The sequence below is a fragment of the Miscanthus floridulus genome, chromosome 4 (genome assembly GCF_019320115.1).
Source record: "Miscanthus floridulus cultivar M001 chromosome 4, ASM1932011v1, whole genome shotgun sequence".
Classification (NCBI taxonomy): domain Eukaryota; kingdom Viridiplantae; phylum Streptophyta; class Magnoliopsida; order Poales; family Poaceae; genus Miscanthus; species Miscanthus floridulus.
The window spans coordinates 44,315,139-44,335,441 of record NC_089583.1 but is presented as its reverse complement, the minus strand read 5'-3'; the positions used below and the strand labels follow the sequence as shown (position 1 = coordinate 44,335,441).

Here is a 20,303-nt window from a genome sequence, read left to right as displayed (position 1 = left end):
TTCTTTGTGTCAGCAAGCTTGATAGAGAACTCACCAAGGTTGTCTAGGCCTTCAAATCTATCATCCATTCTAACATCTTCAGTATATGTACCAAGTTGAAGTTCACATCCATAGATGAAGAATCGTACAAGGAAGTCCCACCTGACGAGACCCCAATTGACCGACACAGTTGTCGAGCAGCCCCCGATTGGACCAGGGCAGTCCTAAGTATTTCTAACTCTTTTTTGCGGGTTGCATAATGTGACTAAAGGTTAAGTATATGCATGCTATGTTACAAAATAGTTACATAAAGTACCTAGTTGAGCTTCAATTGCTTGAGGTTAATCCAATGCCTTGTATCATTGCTTGTTTACTTTCAATTGTCACGCAATATATGCTTAGCTTGCTTAGACCGTAGAAGTCGAGATGATGATGGATTTACCATCTCTCTCGCGTGTAGGACTTGTTTGTCCACTAAGCAACACAAAAATGGAGCAGTAATCTAAAACTTGTCCAAGAAGATGAGAATTGAATCGAGGACTAGCGAGAGGTTGGACCATGGCAAGGCAGGAAAGGTCATGAATGGTGTAGCTCGCTGGACTGATTAAGGACCGTGTATCCGTGGTAATGCGACATGAACACTTTTGTACAAACCACTTGTCATGTATGAGTGTGACAAGCCGAGTACATTGTTGCGACAAGTTTTCCCATGGATTCGGCGCGAGGTAGCTAGACTAAGCTATTACCTTGGCAAACATTCTATTTACTCATGTAAAATAAAACTGCGCCGACAAGAAATAGGGCACTGCGGTGAGCGGTTCGCCGGAGAGGATGGTGGTCATGTTCAAGGACGAGTCCATTATCTCCTCTTAAATGGCAGTCAGTGTTTTACATGAGTAAACAGTAATCATAGAATTAGATTTACGGTTAATATTAAGCCTAATCACTAATCCAGGATGTGATCTTCATTCTCCTATCGGTCCATTTGCTTCTCAGTGGATTTGGATGATAGTAGGAAAATGGGAGTTAAGATGTTGGATCCCGGATCGCTTTCCATCAAGGAAGCCACTATCAAGTACAGGGACGTGTTGGACTCTCTCGGCCGGGAGATGTAAATAACAGACCATCATCGTTGATCCATCTCGGCGGCTAATTGTCGCCATGTTTCACGATCGTGGTTGGACTAGACACTTTCATGGTAATAACAATTCTCTCTTGCTAGCACCCACCCCTCAAAACAAAAAAAAACCAACATTGGTCTCATTAAACAAAGGGTAGGAAGTTCTTGTTCCCAAGTTTTTTTAAACGACTCTTTGCAGGTTGTTCAGGAGCACTTTCGTTGCTTGAGCAAGTTGTTTATGAGCTCGGCTCGACACGTTTCCATCACATGTTTTGTTAGGCCAGCTGCTCTCCGAGCTTTAAAACATCCAGACAACCAGACTCGTCTACTGTAAGATCAATTTGTAGGTTTGTCACCCAAACCAGTTCAGCATCACATTTCCAGGGATCGGACGCGAATACATAGAACCGAGACAAGGCAAAATATCCGGTTATAACTTGGGACAGTATACTGCTCTCCTTCAAGCAGATTCCTCCCCGCAACAGGGTGTCAGCCACGCAAGCGGGGCCGGTAACAAAATGCTATCAATCATACTAAGAAGTATCAGAAGCGAGCCGCTACTAGATTTTCTCTATCTTGTGAGACTTGCAGCTTATCTTGCTGACCTATGGTGCTTCCTGGAGTGAGTACTTGGAGCATCTTTGGAAGAGAGATACCGGCTTCGGCTTTCCCTGACAGTGTACTCCACCTCAAAAGCAGAATGTGCATCATCCACATGCCTGCCAGAGTGCCAGCAAACATGAAATACTGTTACAGCTTGGAAATTAGAAGGAATAGGAGCGAGCGGCAGGAAAAGATGCATGTTAGAGATAATTTGCTGCTCCCCATTCTCTCATTCTCTCCTTGGTTGGAGATTGGTCGGCTCGGCCGACCACTCCCTGTTGAGAGTTGGGGACTGATCGGCTCTGCCGACCAGTTCATGTAGCTGTAGCAGTATTGCAATAGGTCGCCTCTAATACATTAGTTGGTAGCTATTACATCAACCATATCTTGGTAGTGGCTGAGGTAAGCTTTGTAATGCTAGGAGTAGTTGGTATACTCTGTACCTTAGGAGTAAGTAGTTGGTGTACCATATACCTTAAGAGTAGGTAGTTGGTGTACCATGTACCTTAAGAGTAGATAGTTGGTGTACTCTTGTACTCAAGAGTAGGTAGTTGGCCAACAACTATATATCTGGTAGAGATACAACTAGAGTTGTATATATTCCATCCAAAGGGCAATGGAATACTCAGTTCAGTTGCCGCAAACCAAAGGGCAGGGCTTCAGCCAACGCTGGTGCTTGTGCTGAGTGAGTGTGTGCGCTGTTCTCAATCTCTTCTTCTACCTCTGCCATAGTGAGTGAGTGTGTGTGCTGATAAGCTAGTTGCTTACCTGTGCAGGACAGCCAGGGATCAACAAGTGGTATCGAAGCCGTACAAGCGTCGTTGTTGGACTAACCGCTGGCAATGACTGACGGTTTGGAGATGGGCAACAGCAGCGGCGCTGCTGTGGCTGTCCAACCACGACAGGAGGTCGTTGTGCGCACGGTGCGGGAGGTCAGCGACACCAGTTGGCCGACGCTGACTCGCACCAACTATATCGAATGGGCGGTGACCATGAAGGTCAAGCTCAGAGCCTGACGGCTCTAGAATGCTATTGACAAGGGCACCGACAACGAATAAAAATGACATGTCAGCGTTGGAAGCCATCCTTGCTGCTGTGCCAGCGAAGTACAGGGAGCCGTTGGGCGAAGAGCTCTGCTAAGAAGGCATGGGAGGCCATTGCGACGATACACGTTAGTTCCGACCGTGCAAAGAAGACGACGGTCCAGCTGCTGAAGCAGGAGTAGGTCAACCTCAAGTTTAAGGATGGTGAATCGGTGGATGACTTCTCCCTCGCCTGTAGATGCTTATCAGCAAGCTGAGGAGCCACAGCGTCACCATCGACGAAGAAGAGGCGGTCTCCAAAGTACCTCCACTCTGTGCCGGCGAAGTACATCCAGATTGCTCTCTCCATAGAGACGATGCTGGATTTGTCCACCCTCATCATTAAGGATGTGATAGGTCGTCTGCGGGCTGTGGACGAGCGCATGGAGCAGGCCACAGCAACGACGGACAGCGGCAAGCTGCTGCTGACAGAAGAGGAGTGGGCTGCCCGAATAAAAGACAAGAAGTCCGGAGAAGCCTCCACAAGCCGCGGTGGCGATGGCAAGCGCCGCAACAAGGCTTCTTCGGAGAAGGAGGTCGACCCTAACGCCTGCCGGTGCTGCGGGAAGACAGGTCATTGGGTAAAGGAGTGCCCAAATCACAAGCAGGAAAAGAAGGCTGAGACTCATCTGGCGCAGGCTGATGATGACGATGAGGCCACTCTCCTGATGGCGACGTTCTATGCACTGCATGACGTTGAGACTAAGGAGAAGGGAGAGGAGATGGCGATGGAAGGGCCTAGGAAGGCTCTGAAGGCTGTCAACCTCGACGAACCGCACGCCCAAGTCCACCTCGGACGTGTGGGCGACGAGCAGGAGCAGCGGTGGTACCTGGACTCCGGCGCCAGCGACCACATGACGGGCTCCAAAGCAGCCTTCTCCGAGCTCGACGGCGACGTGACCGGCACGGTGAAGTTCGATGACGGCTCAAGGGTGGCGATCCGAGAGCGCGGCACCTTCATCTTCAGGTGCCAGAACGACGAGCACCGCGCACTAAAGGATGTATATTACATCCCGCAGCTGCATTCAAGCATCATCAGCATTGGCCAGCTCGATGAGCGCGGCAGCGAGGTACTGATCAAGGACGACGTCCTCAGGATCAGGGACCGAGAGCAACGACTTCTTGCCAAGGTGAAGAGGCCCCAAAATCGGTTGTGCCTACTCGACCTCAAGGTGGAGCAACCCATCTGCTTGGCTGCACGGCGCATAGAGGAGCTGTGGCCGTGGCATGCCCGGTATGGACATCTCAGCTTCGACGCTCTTGGCCGGCTAGATAAGATAGTGACTGGGCTACCTCACATCGAGCACGCAGGCGAGCTGTGTGACATCCCGGAATCACGCCAGCGACGCCCAACGGGCGCAAGTACTTCATCTTGCTAGTGGATGACTGCAGCCGGTACATGTGGCTGCAGCTTCTGACCAGCAAGACCGAGGCGGCGAAAGCGGTCAAGAAGTTCAAGGCGCACGCGGAGGCGAAGAGCGGCAAGAAGCTACGCGTGCTGCGGACTAATCGCGGCGGCAAATTCACTTCGGTGGATTTCGTTGCGTACTGCGCGAATCAGGGCATGGTGTGACACCACACCGCGCCGTACTCGCCACAGCAGAATGGCATGGTGGAACGGCGGAACCAGACAGTGGTTGGCATGGCTCGATCCATGGTGAAGGCTAAGAAGATGTCGGCGGAGTTCTGAGAAAAGACGGTGACCACGGCGGTGTTCATCCTCAACCGCGCGCCCACCAAGGCCCTGAAGGGCAAGACGCCATTCGAGGCTTGGCATGGACGCAAGCCGAATGTATCCTTCCTCAGGACATTTGGCTGCGTCGGCCATGTGAAGAGCACCAAGCCTCACCTCGACAAGCTGGAAGACAGGAGCACACCGATGGTGCTCCTGGGCTACGAGGAGGGTAGCAAGGCCTATCGGCTTTATGATCCCAAGAGAGGCAAGGTGGTGATCTCTAGGGATATAGTGTTCGATGAGAAGGCGTTCTAGGACTAGGTCAGTCCGGGCACGGGGGAAGCTGACGGCTTCACCAGCACCTTTGTCGTCGAGCGCATGGTCATCCACGGTGGTGGAGACGCTGGAGAGGAGGTGCCGACCACTCCAGCAACAGAGCCGAGCACTCCTGAGACAGTGTCGAGCACTCCGGGAGGAGTGCCGAGCACTGCAGCAGTAGAGTCGACCACTCCAGGAGTGGTGCCGACCGCTCCAGCAGTAGATCCGACCACTCCGACAGTGGTGCCGAGCGGTCCAGCAGCGATGTCAACCACTCTGGTAGAACAGGGAAGCCAGGGACCACCGATCGAGTTCACCTCCCCTCCGAGCAACATCAGCGAGTTCGTGGATGCCTTCCACAACGACGAGGTCTGGTTCTGCAGGCTGGACAACATCGTCGACAATGCAGGGGCCACAGGCCTGGAGAGTCGGCTGCTCGACAATCCAGAGCTGCTCCTTGTTAGTGCCAAGGACCCACCGACATTCGCAATGGCTGAACGCGACACCAATTGGCGACGGGTGATGTTGGAAGAGATAAAGGCCATCGAGGACAATGGCACATGGGAGCTGGTAGATCCACCGGTGGCTGCAGGTCGATCGGCTTGAAGTGGGTCTACAAGGTGAAGCGGGACGAGCGCGGCGCCATTGCCAAGTACAAGGCTCGGCTCGTCGCCCGCGGCTTCGTGCAGCGTGAGGGCATCGACTTCGAGAAAGTCTTTGCTCCGGTGGCGCGAATGGAGTCCGTTCGCTTGCTGTTGGCCATGGCAGCAACGAAGGATTAGCGTGTCCACCACCTGGACGTCAAGTCTGCGTTCTTCAACGGCGAGCTCGAGGAGACGGTCTTTGTCAAGCAAGCTCCGGGCTTCGTCGTCAAGGGCGCTGAGGACATGGTGCTCAAGCTACGCAAGGTGCTCTACGGGTTGCGGCAGGCCCCTCGAGCGTGGAACGCCAAGCTCGACGCCACCTTGGGCAAGCTTGGGTTCACTCGCTGCGCTACAGAGCATGTGCTCTACACGCGGCGACGGGGGAAGGAGCTTGTCGTTGGCGTGTACGTGGATGACTTAATCGTCACCAGAGCGCGAGCAAAGGACATCAACGGTTTCAAGCGTGAGATGGCGGCTCGTTTCAAGATGAGCGATCTCGACGCGCTCTCCTACTACCTCGGCATCGAGGTGAGGCAGGGGAAACAGGGCATCTCCCTGGGTCAGCGCGCTTACGCAGAGAAGCTGCTGGAGCGCCCCGGCATGGTAGACTGCAAGCCGTGCGCGACTCTGATGGAGGAGCGGCTGAAGTTGAGCAAGCACAGCACTGCTGCAAAGGTGGACGCGACGTGCTACCGGAGTATCATCGACGGGCTACGCTACCTCACTCATACCCGACCAGACATTGCGTTCGCGGTTGGGTACGTCAGCCGTTTCATGGAGGACCCACGCAAAGATCACTGGTCGACAGTGAAAAGGTTGCTGCGCTACGTCAAGGGGACGCTCGATCAAGCGATCATCTTCCCCAAGAGTGGCGGCAAGGGAGGGTTGCGGCTCACGGTGTTCGGTGAGGCACCCCCCAAGGCAAAGGAAGGTGAGCCGAAGCTCACTGTTTTCAGCGATGCGGACATGGCGGGCGACATTGATGGGCGACGGAGCACCTCCGGCGTGCTCGTCTTCTTTGGAGCGGCCCCCATTGCTTGGCAATCGCTGAAGCAAAAGATCGTGGCGCTATCAGCGTGTGAGGCGGAGTATGTCGCAACAGCCACGGCGACGTGCCAGGCTGTCTGGTTGCGCCGGCTGCTGGGCGAGCTGATCGGCGAGGAAGCTCACCCGCCAGCTCTAATGGTGGACAACCAGCCCGCCATCGCACTCGCCAAGAACCCTGTCCTCCACGACCGGAGCAAGCACATCGACATCAAGTTCCACTTCCTCCAGGACTACATCGATGGAGGGCATATCGTCATCGAGTTTGTCGAGACCGGCAGACAGCTCGCTGACATCCTCACCAAGTCACTTGGACGCCTGCGGTTCATAGAGCTGAGGAAGATGATTGACATGGATGAGGTCAAGACATCGGGCTAGCAGCAGAATTAGGTGAAGAATTGTAAGACATAATCTGTTACTCCCCATTCTCTCCTTGGATGGAGACTAGTCGGCTCGGCCGACCACTCCCTGTTGGGAGTTGGAAACTGATCGGCTCTGCCGACCAGTTTCTGTAGCTATAGCAGTATTGCAATAGGCCACCTCTAGTACATTAGTTGGTAGCTATTACATCAACCATGTCTTGGTAGTGGATTGAGGTAAGCTTTGTACTGCTAGGAGTAGTTGATATACTCTATACCTTAGGAGTAGGTAGTTGGTATACCCTGTACCTTAGAAGTAGATAGTTGGTGTACTCTTATACTCAGGAGTAGGTAGTTGGCCAACAACTATGTACCTGGTAGAGATACAACTAGAGTTGTATATATTAAATCCAAAGGGCAATGGAATACTCGGTTCAGTTGCCACAGACCAAAGGGCAGGGCTTCGGCCAATGCTGGTTCTTGTGCTGAGTGAGTGTGTGCGCTGTTCTCAATCTCTTCTTCTACCTCTAGCCATAGTGAGTGAGTGTGTGCTGCTAAGCTAGTTGCTTACCTGTGCAGGGCAGCCAGGGATCAACAAGGCACACTTTCTTTCATGATACATACCTCCCATGCTCATTAGAATGTTTGCCAAGCTGATGATGAAGAGGCACTGGAAGATTGGATCTTGTTCTGGCATGCTCACTTGGACTAGGTGTTGGCTCTTGATTCTGAAGAATGCAAGTTTCGATTATAAGAAGCTGAGATGCCATGCTTCAACAAAACTCAATGTCAAAGAAAATGATGAGCCCATATCCAACTTACAATATAGCATTCATCACAATCACACATCACAGAAGAACTTTTAGGCATCAACTGCTGGCCCTAAGAAATGTAAGCTCCAATAGTTAGCATAAGCCAAAACAAAGTAGAAATTATAGGATGTAATGCTTATATACCACCTTGCAGCAAGAATCCTCACAATGAGATGCTACTTGAGAAGTTGAAGGCGTCAGATCACGGTCCTAAGAAATAGAAGCAGCAACGATATTACAATAAACATCAAGCTGATGGTAATAAAATACTAGCAACGGAACTTTTGCGCTTACTGTCTTGTAGTATGCCTGCTCACAACCGCTGATTGCAGAAAATTCCTCACCATTGGAGTAATTGCAATTTTGACCACTCAAGTTACATTCTGGGCAAGGGCAAGTTCTATGTGCCCTCTCCTGGTATGAATGTCCATATTTGTTCCTGCGGTATGCATCCTGCTCCATGGTTTCATGCATTGCTTGCCTGTGTTTTGGATATTTACTAGTGTATCGTCTCTCAGCATATTCTTCCCTGATTCTTCCATATTTATAGTTTGGGGCTACACCAGTCATACAAAATAACTGTTAATTCATGCAGAGATAGAAAGGAAGAAGGAAACAAGTTAATTTGATTGTATACTTTGTAAACGAACCATGCACTGGAGAATCCCTTCTATAGTAAGCTCTGTATCCTCGCACAGAAGTATGCCTTTCTTCAACATCAATAGAGCGGTGACGGCGAGAATGATTATCTGAATACGAACGCCTTTCAGGACTATAATGCCTATATCTGTCTGAGTGGTGTCCTCTACCACTATAACTTTTTTCTACAAATCCTCTTCTGACGCCTAACAAGGAACTAGAGCCTTGCCAGGAATTCTTTTTGAAAGCATGCCTTGGCCTTTGCAAACTAGCTTTTATGAGAACCTGTAAATTCAAATATAGTGGTTACTGGTTAGACATTTGGATCAAATGGCAAGAAACGGCAACACACCAAATAAATGGCTCACTAAAGTGGTTACCTTTCCACTACCTTCGCCAACACCATCTTTATTAACCATCTTAATGCAGTCTAAAGCTGACTGTCTTGTTGTAAAGCCAATGAAACCAAAATCTTTTCGTTTTGCTGTGAACATATTTCTAGCGAGTTGTATGCTATCAATTTCACCAAATTTCCCGAACATTTCTCTCACTTTGTCTTCATCCCAATGAGGTGGTAAGCCATCCAAGAAAACAGATTTCACCTGCATTGCATGACAAAATTGAAGACATTGTAAAAGGAAAGAAGGATAATGCAATATATGCTGTGGTGGCAACAAGTTCTTACAAGGTATAGATGTGTTGTTACTGTACCTTTTCCATGATCTCATCGTCTTGTGAAAGAGTGTTTGAAAATGATATGTGCGCTCTAAAATCAGTTCCAAGATACAGATCTCTTTTCTGTAGTTTCACAAAAGCCGCCACAGCATCTACATGAGTCCTGAAGTCAAGAAACGCATAGCCTCTGTTTTTACCCTTTTTTTCTGGGTGTTCAATTAGATTAATTCTATCCAAGTTTTCCAACTTGAAAGGTTCCAGTTTCTCAGCTAACTGAACAAAAAGGGATCACCTGTTATATAAACTAAAATCATACTTATAATATACATTATACCAAATAAGCAAGAAACCTTACATCATCCTTTGACCAATCAAAGCATATATTTCGGACATGAAGAGTCTCGTTTTCACTGTTCTTGCATATTCCACAAGCTTTTCCCTTAATCTGGAAATTCAAGTACCAGTAAATAAATGTTTTTTTTCTCGAACACGCAGGAGAGCTGCGTATCATTGTATTAATAGAAGAAAAAGAGAGTCATACATAGACCCGAACCCTCCCCACCCCACCCCACACACACACACCACTACATGGACACTGGATCACCGGTTAAGAAAGACAAAAAGACGATCCTACAGCAGTCCATTAGACTGATCCTCCAGCAGAGAGCAGGGAAATTCCCTTGGCTCCTGCTAGGCTCCACCAATGAGCCTCTTCCCTAGCCAGAGCCAAGTTAACATTTCGGGTTGTCCCATTAAAAACACAATCATTTCTATGTCGCCAGATGCTCCAGGCACCCAAAATGATTAGGGAATTCAGACCCAGCAGCACTATCAACTTTTCTCCACCAATTATCAAAGGATTGGTTAGAAGGTTGAGGAGCAAGTGCTGCAAAACCAAAGCGCGGCAGGAGGGAGAACCAAAAGTCTCTTGAGAATACACAGCCCACAAGAAAATGTTGAATGTCCTCCCTCTTGATCACATAGAAGGCACTGATCTAGATGAGGGAGCCCCCTCTTTGCCAATCTGTCCGCTGTCCAACATCTATTATGAGCGACAAGCCACATGAAAATTTTGCATTTGGGGTGGGGGGGGGGGGGGAGCAGGATTTCCAGATTCTCTCATATGGTTCAAAGAAGATTGCACCCTGAAAAAGCGTATCACAGACGCTCTTTGTTGTATATTTTCCTGAAGTAGATAGCCTCCAGATGTGCTTATCAAGAATTTCCTCATTTAGCTCCACACCATTCAGGATATCCCAAAGTTCAAGATACTGAAGGCAGTTGAACCGATCTCACCTTGTATGTCCTCTATCCATTTTTCCCCGGTTAGTGCTTCCAACACAGTACGTCTACTTGACCTTTTAGGAACCATTGCATATACCAGAGGTGCGATGTCCTGGATTCTTTTGATGGATAAGTCTCTGTGTTGGCTGGTCTTTGTGGGGCTGCAGCAAGGATAGCATCCTTGACTGGCTAGGACAGCATCTTAGCATCTAGGACAGCATCTTGACATATGCTTGGCTGGCTAGCAGCTTATAAATATGTATCCCCAACCCCTCAGGATGGTATGGCATTTTGTGTGAGAAATAAACCAGAAAATTACCCCAACTCCTAGTGTCATCCTCTCTCGATGAGAGTAAGAATTCTGCTACTACCAAGAGTAAGAATTCAACGACTAACAACTTGTATCAGAGCCGTACTATTCTGTACCCTAAGCATTTCCTGCTCATCTCCCTTCCCAGCCTCGCAACAGCCCCAGCTGGGAGCAGCAGCAGCTCCGGCCGCTCCTGCTCACTCCTGTCCCTCTGCGCAGCTCGTCTAAAGCAGCCCTCTCCCCACGCAGCAGCCCCCCAGTAGCGCGTCATGTCCGCAGAGCAGTCTCAGCGCTCGGTCGCCTCGAGCACGCGGCGTCGGCAGGAGGCCGAACTTGCCGCGGCAGAGAAACACGAGCGAGCGGCGGCGGCAAGGGCGTCGAGGCTGGCAGCGACGGAGCTGGCAACAGCCAGAGCGGAGGCGGAAGCAGCGGCGGCGGCGGATGCAGCGCGTGCGGCGGTAGCAGAGGTCGAGGCTCTGCGCGGCAGCATCAGCAGCTCCGTTTCTACTGACGACAGCGCCGACGCGGACCTCGAGCTGCTGGGGAGGGAGGCAGCGCGAGCGCGGGCGGCGCAGTGGGCAGCCGCGCACGCCCACGAGCGCGGCGGTAGCCCAGACAGGCGCGGACGCGTCGGCGGCGCTCCTGGAGGAGGCGCGCACGGCGGTGGCGCTCCTGGAGGAGGCGCACACGGCAACGGTGGCGGACGGGTCGATGGAGAGCGCGGCCTTCACAGGCAGCATGGCCCTTTCTCCCTGGATCGGTACCGTGGTTACCACGGGCTCCGGGCTGTTGTCAGGGACGTCGGCCCCGGCGGTGGGCGGCCTACCCTCACGAAGACCAACTACGTCGAGTGGGCTGCGGTGATGAGGGTAAAGCTCCAGGTATGGCGACGTCGACTACGACCAGGATCGACGGGCGCTGGATGCCCTCATCGCTGCAGTCTTGTCCGAGATGTAGTTCTCGCTTACCAACAAGCGGACTGCCAAGGAGGCTTGGGACGCCATCGCTGCGGCACGCATCGGCAGCAACCGCGCCCGCAAGTCCACACTGCAAGCACTTCGCAAGGAGTGGGAGAACCTGGCCTTCAAGCCAGGTGAGGACGTTCTCAACACTCTGTTGCAGAAGATGGTGCAATTCGGCGATGACACCTACGGCGAGGAGACAGCTGTCGAAAAGCTCTTCTGCTGCGTCCCCGAGAAGTACAAGCAGATGGCTCGCTCGATCGAGTCCCTGTTGGATCTCTCCACGATGTCGATCGAGGAGGCGATAGGTCGCCTCAAGGTCGTCGACAGCGATGAGCCACAGTCTCTCTCGGGGCCCATCACCACTGGCGGGAAGCTCCTCACTCGGGAGCAGTGGGCTGCCTGCCAAGGTGACCGGAAGAAGGGGGAGCCTTGTTCCGCGACAGGCGGCCACAAGCGTGGCAAGCCGCGCAAGGCGCACAGAGACGCCCAGGCCGGGGCGCGAGAACGTGCCGAGGGTGATGCCCGCGGAGGCGCCTAGGGCGGCGCCACCGGCAAGCACAAGCCGGCACGAGACGACACCTGCTGCAACTGCAGCCAGCTTGGCCATTGGGCCAAGGACTGTCGACAGCCACGACCCGGTCAGGCCCACGTTGCACAGGCGGCGGAGGAGCCGGCTCTGTTCATGGCACATGCAAGCATCGAGCTACCTCCAGCGGCACCGGCCGTAGCGGCTCTCCTCCACCTTGACAAGCCAAAAGCACACGCCCTCCTCGGCGACGGCTCCAGCAATGACAAGACTGACGGGTGATGCCTCGACACCGGCGCCACCCATCACATGACCGGTCGACGGGAGTTCTTCACCGAGCTTGACTCTAGCGTCCGAGGCTCCGTCAAGTTTGGGGATGCCTCCGGCGTGGAGATCAAGGGCGTCGGCTCCGTCATCTTCACCGCCGTGTCTGGTGAGCACAGGCTGCTCACCGGAGTCTACTACATCCCCACGTTGAGGAACTCCATCATCAGCTTGGGACAGCTGGATGAGAACGGTTCGCGCGTGGTGGTTGAGGATGGAGTCATGAGGATTTGGGATCACCGTCGCCGCCTTCTTGCCAAGGTATCCAGAAGTGCAAATCGACTCTACGTCCTTAACGTGCAGGTGGCACAACCCCTCTGTCTCGCTGCTCGTCGACGACCTCTCCCGCTACATGTGGGTGATGGTCCTCGGCAGCAAGGGAGAGGCTGTGGACGCCATCAGGCGCTCGCAGGCTGCTGCGGAGGCGGAGTGCAGCCGCAAGCTGCGCGTGCTGCGCACCGACAACGGCGGCTGAATTCGCGTCGTACTGCGCTGATGAGGGCATTCAGCGCCACTACTCCGCGCCGTACAGCCCGCAGCAGAACGGCGTCGTCGAGCGGCGCAACCAGACGGTTGTGGGGATGGCTCGGGCCCTTCTCAAGCAGAGGGGGATGCCAGCTGTCTTCTGAGGAGAGGCGGTGGTGTCGGCCGTCTACATCCTCAACCGCTCGCCTACCAAGGCGCTCGACGGCAGGACGTCGTACGAGGCTTGGCATGGGCACAAGCCGGCGGTCTCCCACTTGCGGGTCTTCGGCTGCCTCGCGTTTGCCAAGGAGCTTGGCCACATCAGCAAGCTCAACGACAGGAGCACTCCGGGAGTGTTCATCGGCTACGCGGAGGGCTCGAAGGCCTACCGCATCCTCGACCCGGAGACACAGCGTGTGCGCACGGCGCGCGACGTTGTGTTCGACGAAGGGAGGGAGGCGGCGCCGGGGATGGAGACCGCGCCGGGGAGGGAAGCCGCGCCAGAGATGGTGGTCGCGCCGGGGAGGGAGGCCACGCCAGAGATGGTGGCTGTGCCGGGGAGGGAGGCGGCGTCAGGGATGGAGGTAGTGAGCGAACGCGAACCCACGTTCTCCAAATCGCACGCCTTGGCTCGCGTTTCGGCCGTAGGCTATTTTCCGCGTATAAGCGGACGCGCGATGGCTGGTCACAAGCGCGATGGCTGGTCGCACGCAACCCGTTTGGCGAGATTTTCGGCTCATCTCGGTCACGAACGCGAGAATGAGCGGAACCAAACAGGGCCATAGTAGGAAAAATGCAAGCAAGCCTTGTAGGCTTGTACCAGTGAAGAAAAATATAGTCAAGACTATTCCCCAAATTGCTTATACATAATTTGAAACTGTTCCAGTTGAGCACTCTAGAGAGAAATGGATACATCATATTCAACAAACTTTCAGAGGGATAAATTAAATATAACCAAAATGGGATGTGAACTCTCGCTGCCATTTCCATGAATAGTCTATTTAAACATCATGATTAACAATGTTTCAAAGGCAATAAGGTGAGGCGAGGTGATCGCCCCCTTCCAGCCACCTAGGCGATTGGCGAATGAGGCAATCGCCTAGGCAATGCCATATAAAAATCTTACTATATAACACCACTAAAATTTAGAAGCAAATCATACCTTAATATGGTCAATTCTTAGCATGTGATACCATAGTAAGTAGTGCTACTTGAGTATTAGTGCACCACATAAAATAGGAAAATAGTAAATCTGGAATCTCTCATCTCTCAATAGCACTTTCACTATGCATCTAAAATAGCAAATCTAAAATCACTCATCTCTCAATAGCACTTTCACTCCACATCTATATCCATATATAAATCACAAACAGAGAAGAGGCAGAGAATGAACCATAGGAAGAGGATAGCATCTATAAAACAAAGCACCAGGAGAGGAAGGAAGTAGACAAGCAACAACAGGGCACAGGAAACCTTCGGCCTTTGAGATGACAGGAAGAGAGAGAGCAGAGACATACTTGGCCCAATCCGGACTGATAGAAAGCCAGGCTCGAGCTGGGCACAAGTGAAGAACAGAGCAGATTCTGGGCAACGAGGAGGCAGGCCAAGCAGCCCAACACTTATCTTTGCCCTGGGCCGTGCGGACGGCGCGAAATCAAAGCTGCGCGCCACAGACAGGTGGACGGCACGAAATCAAAGCAATCCACGCACGTGGCCAGGGCGCGGGGATGTGTCAGCTGCAACTCACCACAAGCGCACAGGGAAGAAACGAAGCCAGCATGTGCCACATATTTCCTCTGAATCTTCCCCTCTTCCCTCAATCCCTCTTAATTCCAGTATTCCCCGCATGATTCCCGCGCGATTTCCTTCCCGCGCGCAAATAGGGAACGGCGGAAGGGGTGATTTCCTTCCCGCGTGGGTGCTGGGACGATTCTTTTCCCCACGTGCGCTCGCGAGTAAGGTGACCGCTGCAGCCTCCTTGGAGACGCCCCGGACGCCTAACGAGAAAGGCGGATGTCATATGCCCGCATAGCTAGGCGACCCGGATGCCCAGAAATTTCTCACCTGGACGACTAGGCGACACCTTTAAAACACTGATGATTAGCATAAAAAACATACCACAACTTGGACTTGAACAGTTGCACAAATATTCGCAGCGCACGCATCAAAGAGCGCATGGATGTTTATGGCTATAAAAGTTGAGCAATCATACTGCTACCTTTCATATTTAAAAAGATGCTAAATTAGGATACTTCTATGTGAACTAGATCCTTGAAGTAGAACAAGGAACGAAACTAGGATTTCCATAGTTAGCCCCATTAATTTAATTTTCCTAGCATTACTATTGGTGCAATAGTAGTTCAGATCATGAACAATAACTAAACTTTAAATGCAGGTTGGCCATCTGCACATGTTGGCAGAGTATTGTATTCATGTTTATTTAAGTACATGATATCCTCTTTTTTTCCCTTAGTATTACACTTGTTACTTAGCAGGTGACTAACTCAAATTGAATGGATGATAAAAGGAGTGATCTCTTACCAAGTTAGCAGTACTCATAAGTCTATAACCTATAACGGCTACAAACACAAAAGTTCTCCTTTTTACTGATCTAGCCTCAAGTGGGGGCATTCCTTTTGCTTATTTGCTGCTGGAATGGATAAATGAACCCATGGTCCTTTAAAACCAAAGTCATTTCCAACATCATTTCCTTTTTCATATTTTTGTTCACTAGGTACTACGCACATTAAATAATAGATATAGATAATTCTAGCTGTGGAGGACAAACACAGTTGACTAGTTCATTCAAGTAACACTGTAACAGTATAAGAAATTGTGTCAAAAGGTGTCAGTTAAACTAGACCTTGACCAAAACCAATACACCATTAATATATGTTCATACCAGATAATCAGAACACTCAAAAAATTCAACCTTTCAGATAATATGATCTTTTAGAACTTAAAAAGTTAAATGACAATGCAGAAACATAATAATATATTCCACTCTAAGAGCAATAATATATTCCACTCTAGCAGGGATGTTTGTTTTTTCTTTGAGGGAAACTAGCAGGGACGTCAGCATGCTACAAATGCCATCAATGCTAAGTGTTGCAACTGGTGCCAACTTCACTTTAGCAATAAAATAAAAAAATTTATACGTTAGATTCTTAGCACCGAGAATAGAAGCAGCTGGGAACTACAACAAGGTGCTATTGATGTACATGCACTAAAGTACTACATTGAATTCACCATATTTCATTTTTCCTAACAGTATAGTCTTTGTAATCTCCTACAGTATCATGCCTTGACAAACAGGGTCTTGTACTTGAGAGTTGAGAAAGCCGCATATTGAGCACTAGATTCCAAATTGCTAACACAGAGTACCGCCTTGACAAACAGGGTGTTGTACACTTGTACTTGAGAGTTGAGAAAGCCACATATTGAGCTCTAGATTCCAAATTGCTAACTCAGAGTACCTGATTTCACGTCCATTAATCTAAATCCAGGATAGTAACAATACAAAAAAAAAAGTATCTAATCTCAAAGTAGTTGACAATAAAAATTTTCAAATTCCTAACTTTATCAGTTTCTGAAGTAAAAATGAATCAACCCCATTCCCCCAACCACTAGCATAAAATGAAATGCCTCTGGAAATCAGCAAAAGGCTCAATCAATTCAACATCAGTTAATTCACAGCTTTCCCCAACCAGCTTGCCCAACCTCACCAAGCTAGCAATCGATGTGAATCTAAATATCGCGGTGGTAAGATTCGATGTAATTACCGCAGCCTCGCGGAGGTCGTTGGCCGCCCACCGCGCCTGCCAGGCGGCGGCGAAGCGGACAAAAGCGAATCCTTTGAGCCGCTGGTCCGCTGGATCCCGCACGAGGCGCACCTCCTCGACATCTCCGGCCTCCGCCAGCGCCTTCGCCACGTCCTCCTCAGCGGCGTCCTGCGGCAGCCCGGACACGAAGACCTCGTAGTCTATCCTATTTTTCCTCCCCTTCCCCTCCCCAATCACCTCCCCCGCCGGCGCCGGAGCAGGCTCCTCCTCCTCCTCCATGATCACCTCCTCCGAAGGCTCCTCCTCCATGATCACCTCCTCCACAGGCTCCTCCTCCTCCACGGTAGGCACCGCGTGCTCGACCAACTGCTCAGCGACCTCCTCGACGACAGCCTCCTCGGGCTGCGCCACCGGGGCCCCCTCCTCCTCAAGCACCTCCATGGGCTCCTCCTCTTCGACCTCCTCCTGCGCGACGTTGAGGTCGAAAAGGAACCGCCGCGGGGCGCGCGGCGGCGAGGAGGCCATCTCCGGCGACCGCCGGCGGCGAAGTCTAGGGTTTCGCGACGGGGCCTGCCGGGCTAGGGTTGCTGCTAGTTACTCCAATCCACTCCTCGTCCGTCTAGTAAGCAAGCCTCGGCGGCGCGTTGCGGCGATGCGAATGCGAGTGCGGCGCGGCGGCGGCAGCGAGCACGTGGCGGCGGAAGAGCGGCAAGTTGTTATATAGCGGGCCGTGCCGAGCAGGTGCGGTGTGTCGCCGGGAACGAAGGGCTTCGTTCATTTCGGACAGACGCTAGGCGGCCCAGCCGGATGGCAGCCAAACGATAGGTGGGGCCGCCGCCGCACCGACACCCACATGTCAGTGTGCGCACTAGGCCGTTGGGGTAGGTCTGTCAGTGGACTTTCCATCGCCGACCGTGCGTGGTTAGCGCGTGCGCCTGAGACCCAGCTCCTGCGGCGTGCCTTCGTGGTGGACTGCTGGATGACAGGTGGGGTCTATTGTGAAGGCCCACCTGTCAGTGAATTTGTCCATCTGTGGCCTGTGGGCACTTCCGTGGTAGTAGTTTAATCTGATTCCCTGGAACCGGAAGAGAGGCCGGTGGTATCAACGTTGGTCCCAGTTCACAGAGACTGTTGGCGTACGTGAAAGACGCGTTCACATATACAAATACTGAAATTAGAAAAATTTCCCGTGCATTGATGTGGGAATAGGCGATGGCTCTCATATTGTTATTGTGGAGCATGAAGTATTGAAACTATTAGGTATTTCTGAAAAAGTAATATTGGACAACTCAGAAATTACAATAAGCACTCTTCACTATCATCCAAAAAGACCAGAAGTATTAAAATGTAAGACATACATTTTCTAAGATTTATGCAAATATATTTTAAGTAACTGATAAACATGGGAAAAGAGATAGAAAAGTGTAAATCAAACTAAAGCAATGCATCATCCAGTAGACTCCATCAATAATAAAGTCATATAATAATGATGATATTACATGAAGAACCCTTGTCCGCTGGTGATTGAACATGGAAAAATTTTGGGCGCGTGTGGCAACTATTGATCAATTGCCATCCACACGGTAGGTCCCAAACAGTCGCAACCCTATATCTTTCACAATCTCTCACCGAATCTTCACATGCGCTCTCCTCTCGTATCCAGAGCAAACAGGTGTAGCTCAAGCTCAGCCTACAACATCTATGTGGATGGTGAGCGGCCATCGGAGGTCGTGGTGAGGCTTGGTGACGGGGTTCTCATGTCGGCCATTGCACGAGGAACGGAGACCACGCATGACGAGCCTGCACGAGATCTCACAGCAAAACGTTAGTTGATATGACGGCTTCTTGTCATCTCCCGATGGATAGAACCATACACTTTCTGATTCGACGATGATGGATGACCTTGCATGACGCATGGGCACTACTATTTGTGACTAAGAGATAGTGAAGGTGAATAGATGAGGCCGAAGGAGAATTAAAAGGGAGGCGATTGGAAGGAGAAGCGATGACGATTGGTTGGTTGCAAGCAGCAGTGGTGATTCAAACCAAGAGGCGTACGTAATTAGAGCACGAGTAATCATCGGTTACATGAGATATTGTAGAGGATTGAATGGCGTGTGTGCAGAGGTCATGCGGCTGTTTGTTTTCCCTTTCTCTTTGGATGTGGGCTTGCTTGTTGGGAAATAGGTCTAGCTAGATGAACGGATGGATTAACTGACGGTGCAAATTAGATGGCTTATATTAATTGATGATGTGGATCACTGTGGGATTAGATAGAATTGTAGTGGTGTTTATCTTTGTAAGAGTGATTCGGACAAGAAGCATATGCAACTAGAGCATGAGTAATCATCAGTTACATGAGATATTGGAGAGGATTGAAATGGCATATGTGCAGAGGTCATGCGACTTTTTGTTTCCCTTTCTATTCGGATGTGACCATGGGTCACATGGTGGTCTGGTTACATGAACAGATGGACTAACTAACGATGCAAATCATATGGCTTATATTAGTTGATGATGTGGATCGCTGTGGGATTAGATAGAATTGCTAGAGGGGTTTACCTTTATAAGAGATATAGATAGATACAAGCGACTAGTCTAGATAGCAAAAAAGAGGCCCGATACTGTACGTATGATAGGTCTAAGCCCAGTTTCTTTGTGATGGACCATGAATGCCAGAGACAACTAACACATGTGCATTTTGGGTGTTTTTAGGTTGCCTGATAGGCTGATGGTGTTTGGTACAGGACATGACTTGATTGGTTAGCTTCTAAAATACGCCAATCTAAAGATTTGGCAAGCCATTATTTTGGCACGCTTCCTACTCTTGTAGACGCCTGAAGTCGCCGTCCACTTCAAGCGACGCCCGCGCCCATGCTCGACCAGTGCCCGCGGCTAGGGTTCCTGCGAGACCTCACCGGACTCGGAGACGACGACCTCACTGGTATCGTGTAAGTCTAGCTTCGGCCCTCCTTCTCCTCCTCCTCTACCACCTCCCCCTCCTCCTAGATCTGTGCCCATCGGAGACAAAGACGGCGGCGGTGGTGGTTAGGGTTCCAACGAGTCTCTCCCTCTCTTTCTTCTCTAACTCCGGCGCTATAGAAGGGGCCGGCCTGGGGAGGCAGGGAGGCCAGGCGGTGGGGATGGTGACCGACGATTTAGGGGCCCTGGCGCTAGGAACGACGGTCGGGCCAAGTCAGAGCAGGAGGAGTTTCGCCGGAGTTGGAGAAGACAGCGACGGTAGGGGGAGAGACGAGGGAGGGAAAGAGAGAGGCCGCCGCTGGCGCGTTAGGCGCGTTAGGGTCTCGCGGGAGCTCCGCCTTGGTGAGACCTACCGTGCCGCGGCAGGGCGGTGGGCGACGGCCGGGGCGAGTGTTGCAGCCTCGAGCGCCGGAAGAAGTGAAAAGCTAAAGGAGGAAGATGAAAAGTGATTGCGTGAGATCCGTCTCATGTTAATTGAACGGTTGAAAACCATTGTCCGAAAAAAGGCTGATTCTTATACGTACGAAGATTAGTAGTTTTCTTATTTTGGACTATTATTTAATTTGTTGTTAAAACTTACCAATTTGATAATTTTTTTCATCTAATGGCAATTTTTGTCAGTAAACCAAGCAGGCTCGTGAAATATTGCGCCTGTTTGGTCCAAGTTGCCCAACTAAAACCACGGTATCCCCTAAAAAAAACTAAAACCACGGTA

General features: G+C 51.0%; 1 protein-coding gene across 1 annotated transcript; it reads right to left on the bottom strand.

Moving 5' to 3' along the window:
* Nucleotides 1-1,443: 1,443 nt before the first annotated feature.
* LOC136549654 (heterogeneous nuclear ribonucleoprotein Q-like) lies at nucleotides 1,444-17,367 on the bottom strand. Its single transcript, XM_066541029.1, has 10 exons — nucleotides 16,607-17,367; nucleotides 9,306-9,395; nucleotides 8,987-9,223; nucleotides 8,656-8,877; nucleotides 8,287-8,560; nucleotides 7,931-8,193; nucleotides 7,784-7,846; nucleotides 7,647-7,706; nucleotides 7,449-7,552; nucleotides 1,444-1,818 (listed from the first exon to the last, which is right to left on the bottom strand). Exons 1-10 carry the CDS (start codon nucleotides 17,129-17,131, stop codon nucleotides 1,692-1,694), a joined length of 1,965 nt encoding a protein of 654 aa, XP_066397126.1. The 5' UTR covers nucleotides 17,132-17,367; the 3' UTR covers nucleotides 1,444-1,691.
* Between the last annotated feature and the right edge of the window lie 2,936 nt (nucleotides 17,368-20,303).

What these genes read in the sequence shown, in the direction of transcription:
- LOC136549654 (XM_066541029.1), bottom strand. Translation starts at nt 17,131, where the DNA reads ATGGCCTCCTCGCCGCCGCGCGCCCCGCGGCGGTTCCTTTTCGACCTC. An exon ending in AGCAGGCATACTACAAGACA is followed by an intron (nt 7,847 to 7,930) that starts GTAAGCGCAAAA and finishes TCTATTTCTTAG; the next exon opens with GACCGTGATCTGACGCCTTC. An exon ending in GTGAGGATTCTTGCTGCAAG is followed by an intron (nt 7,707 to 7,783) that starts GTGGTATATAAG and finishes TACATTTCTTAG; the next exon opens with GGCCAGCAGTTGATGCCTAA.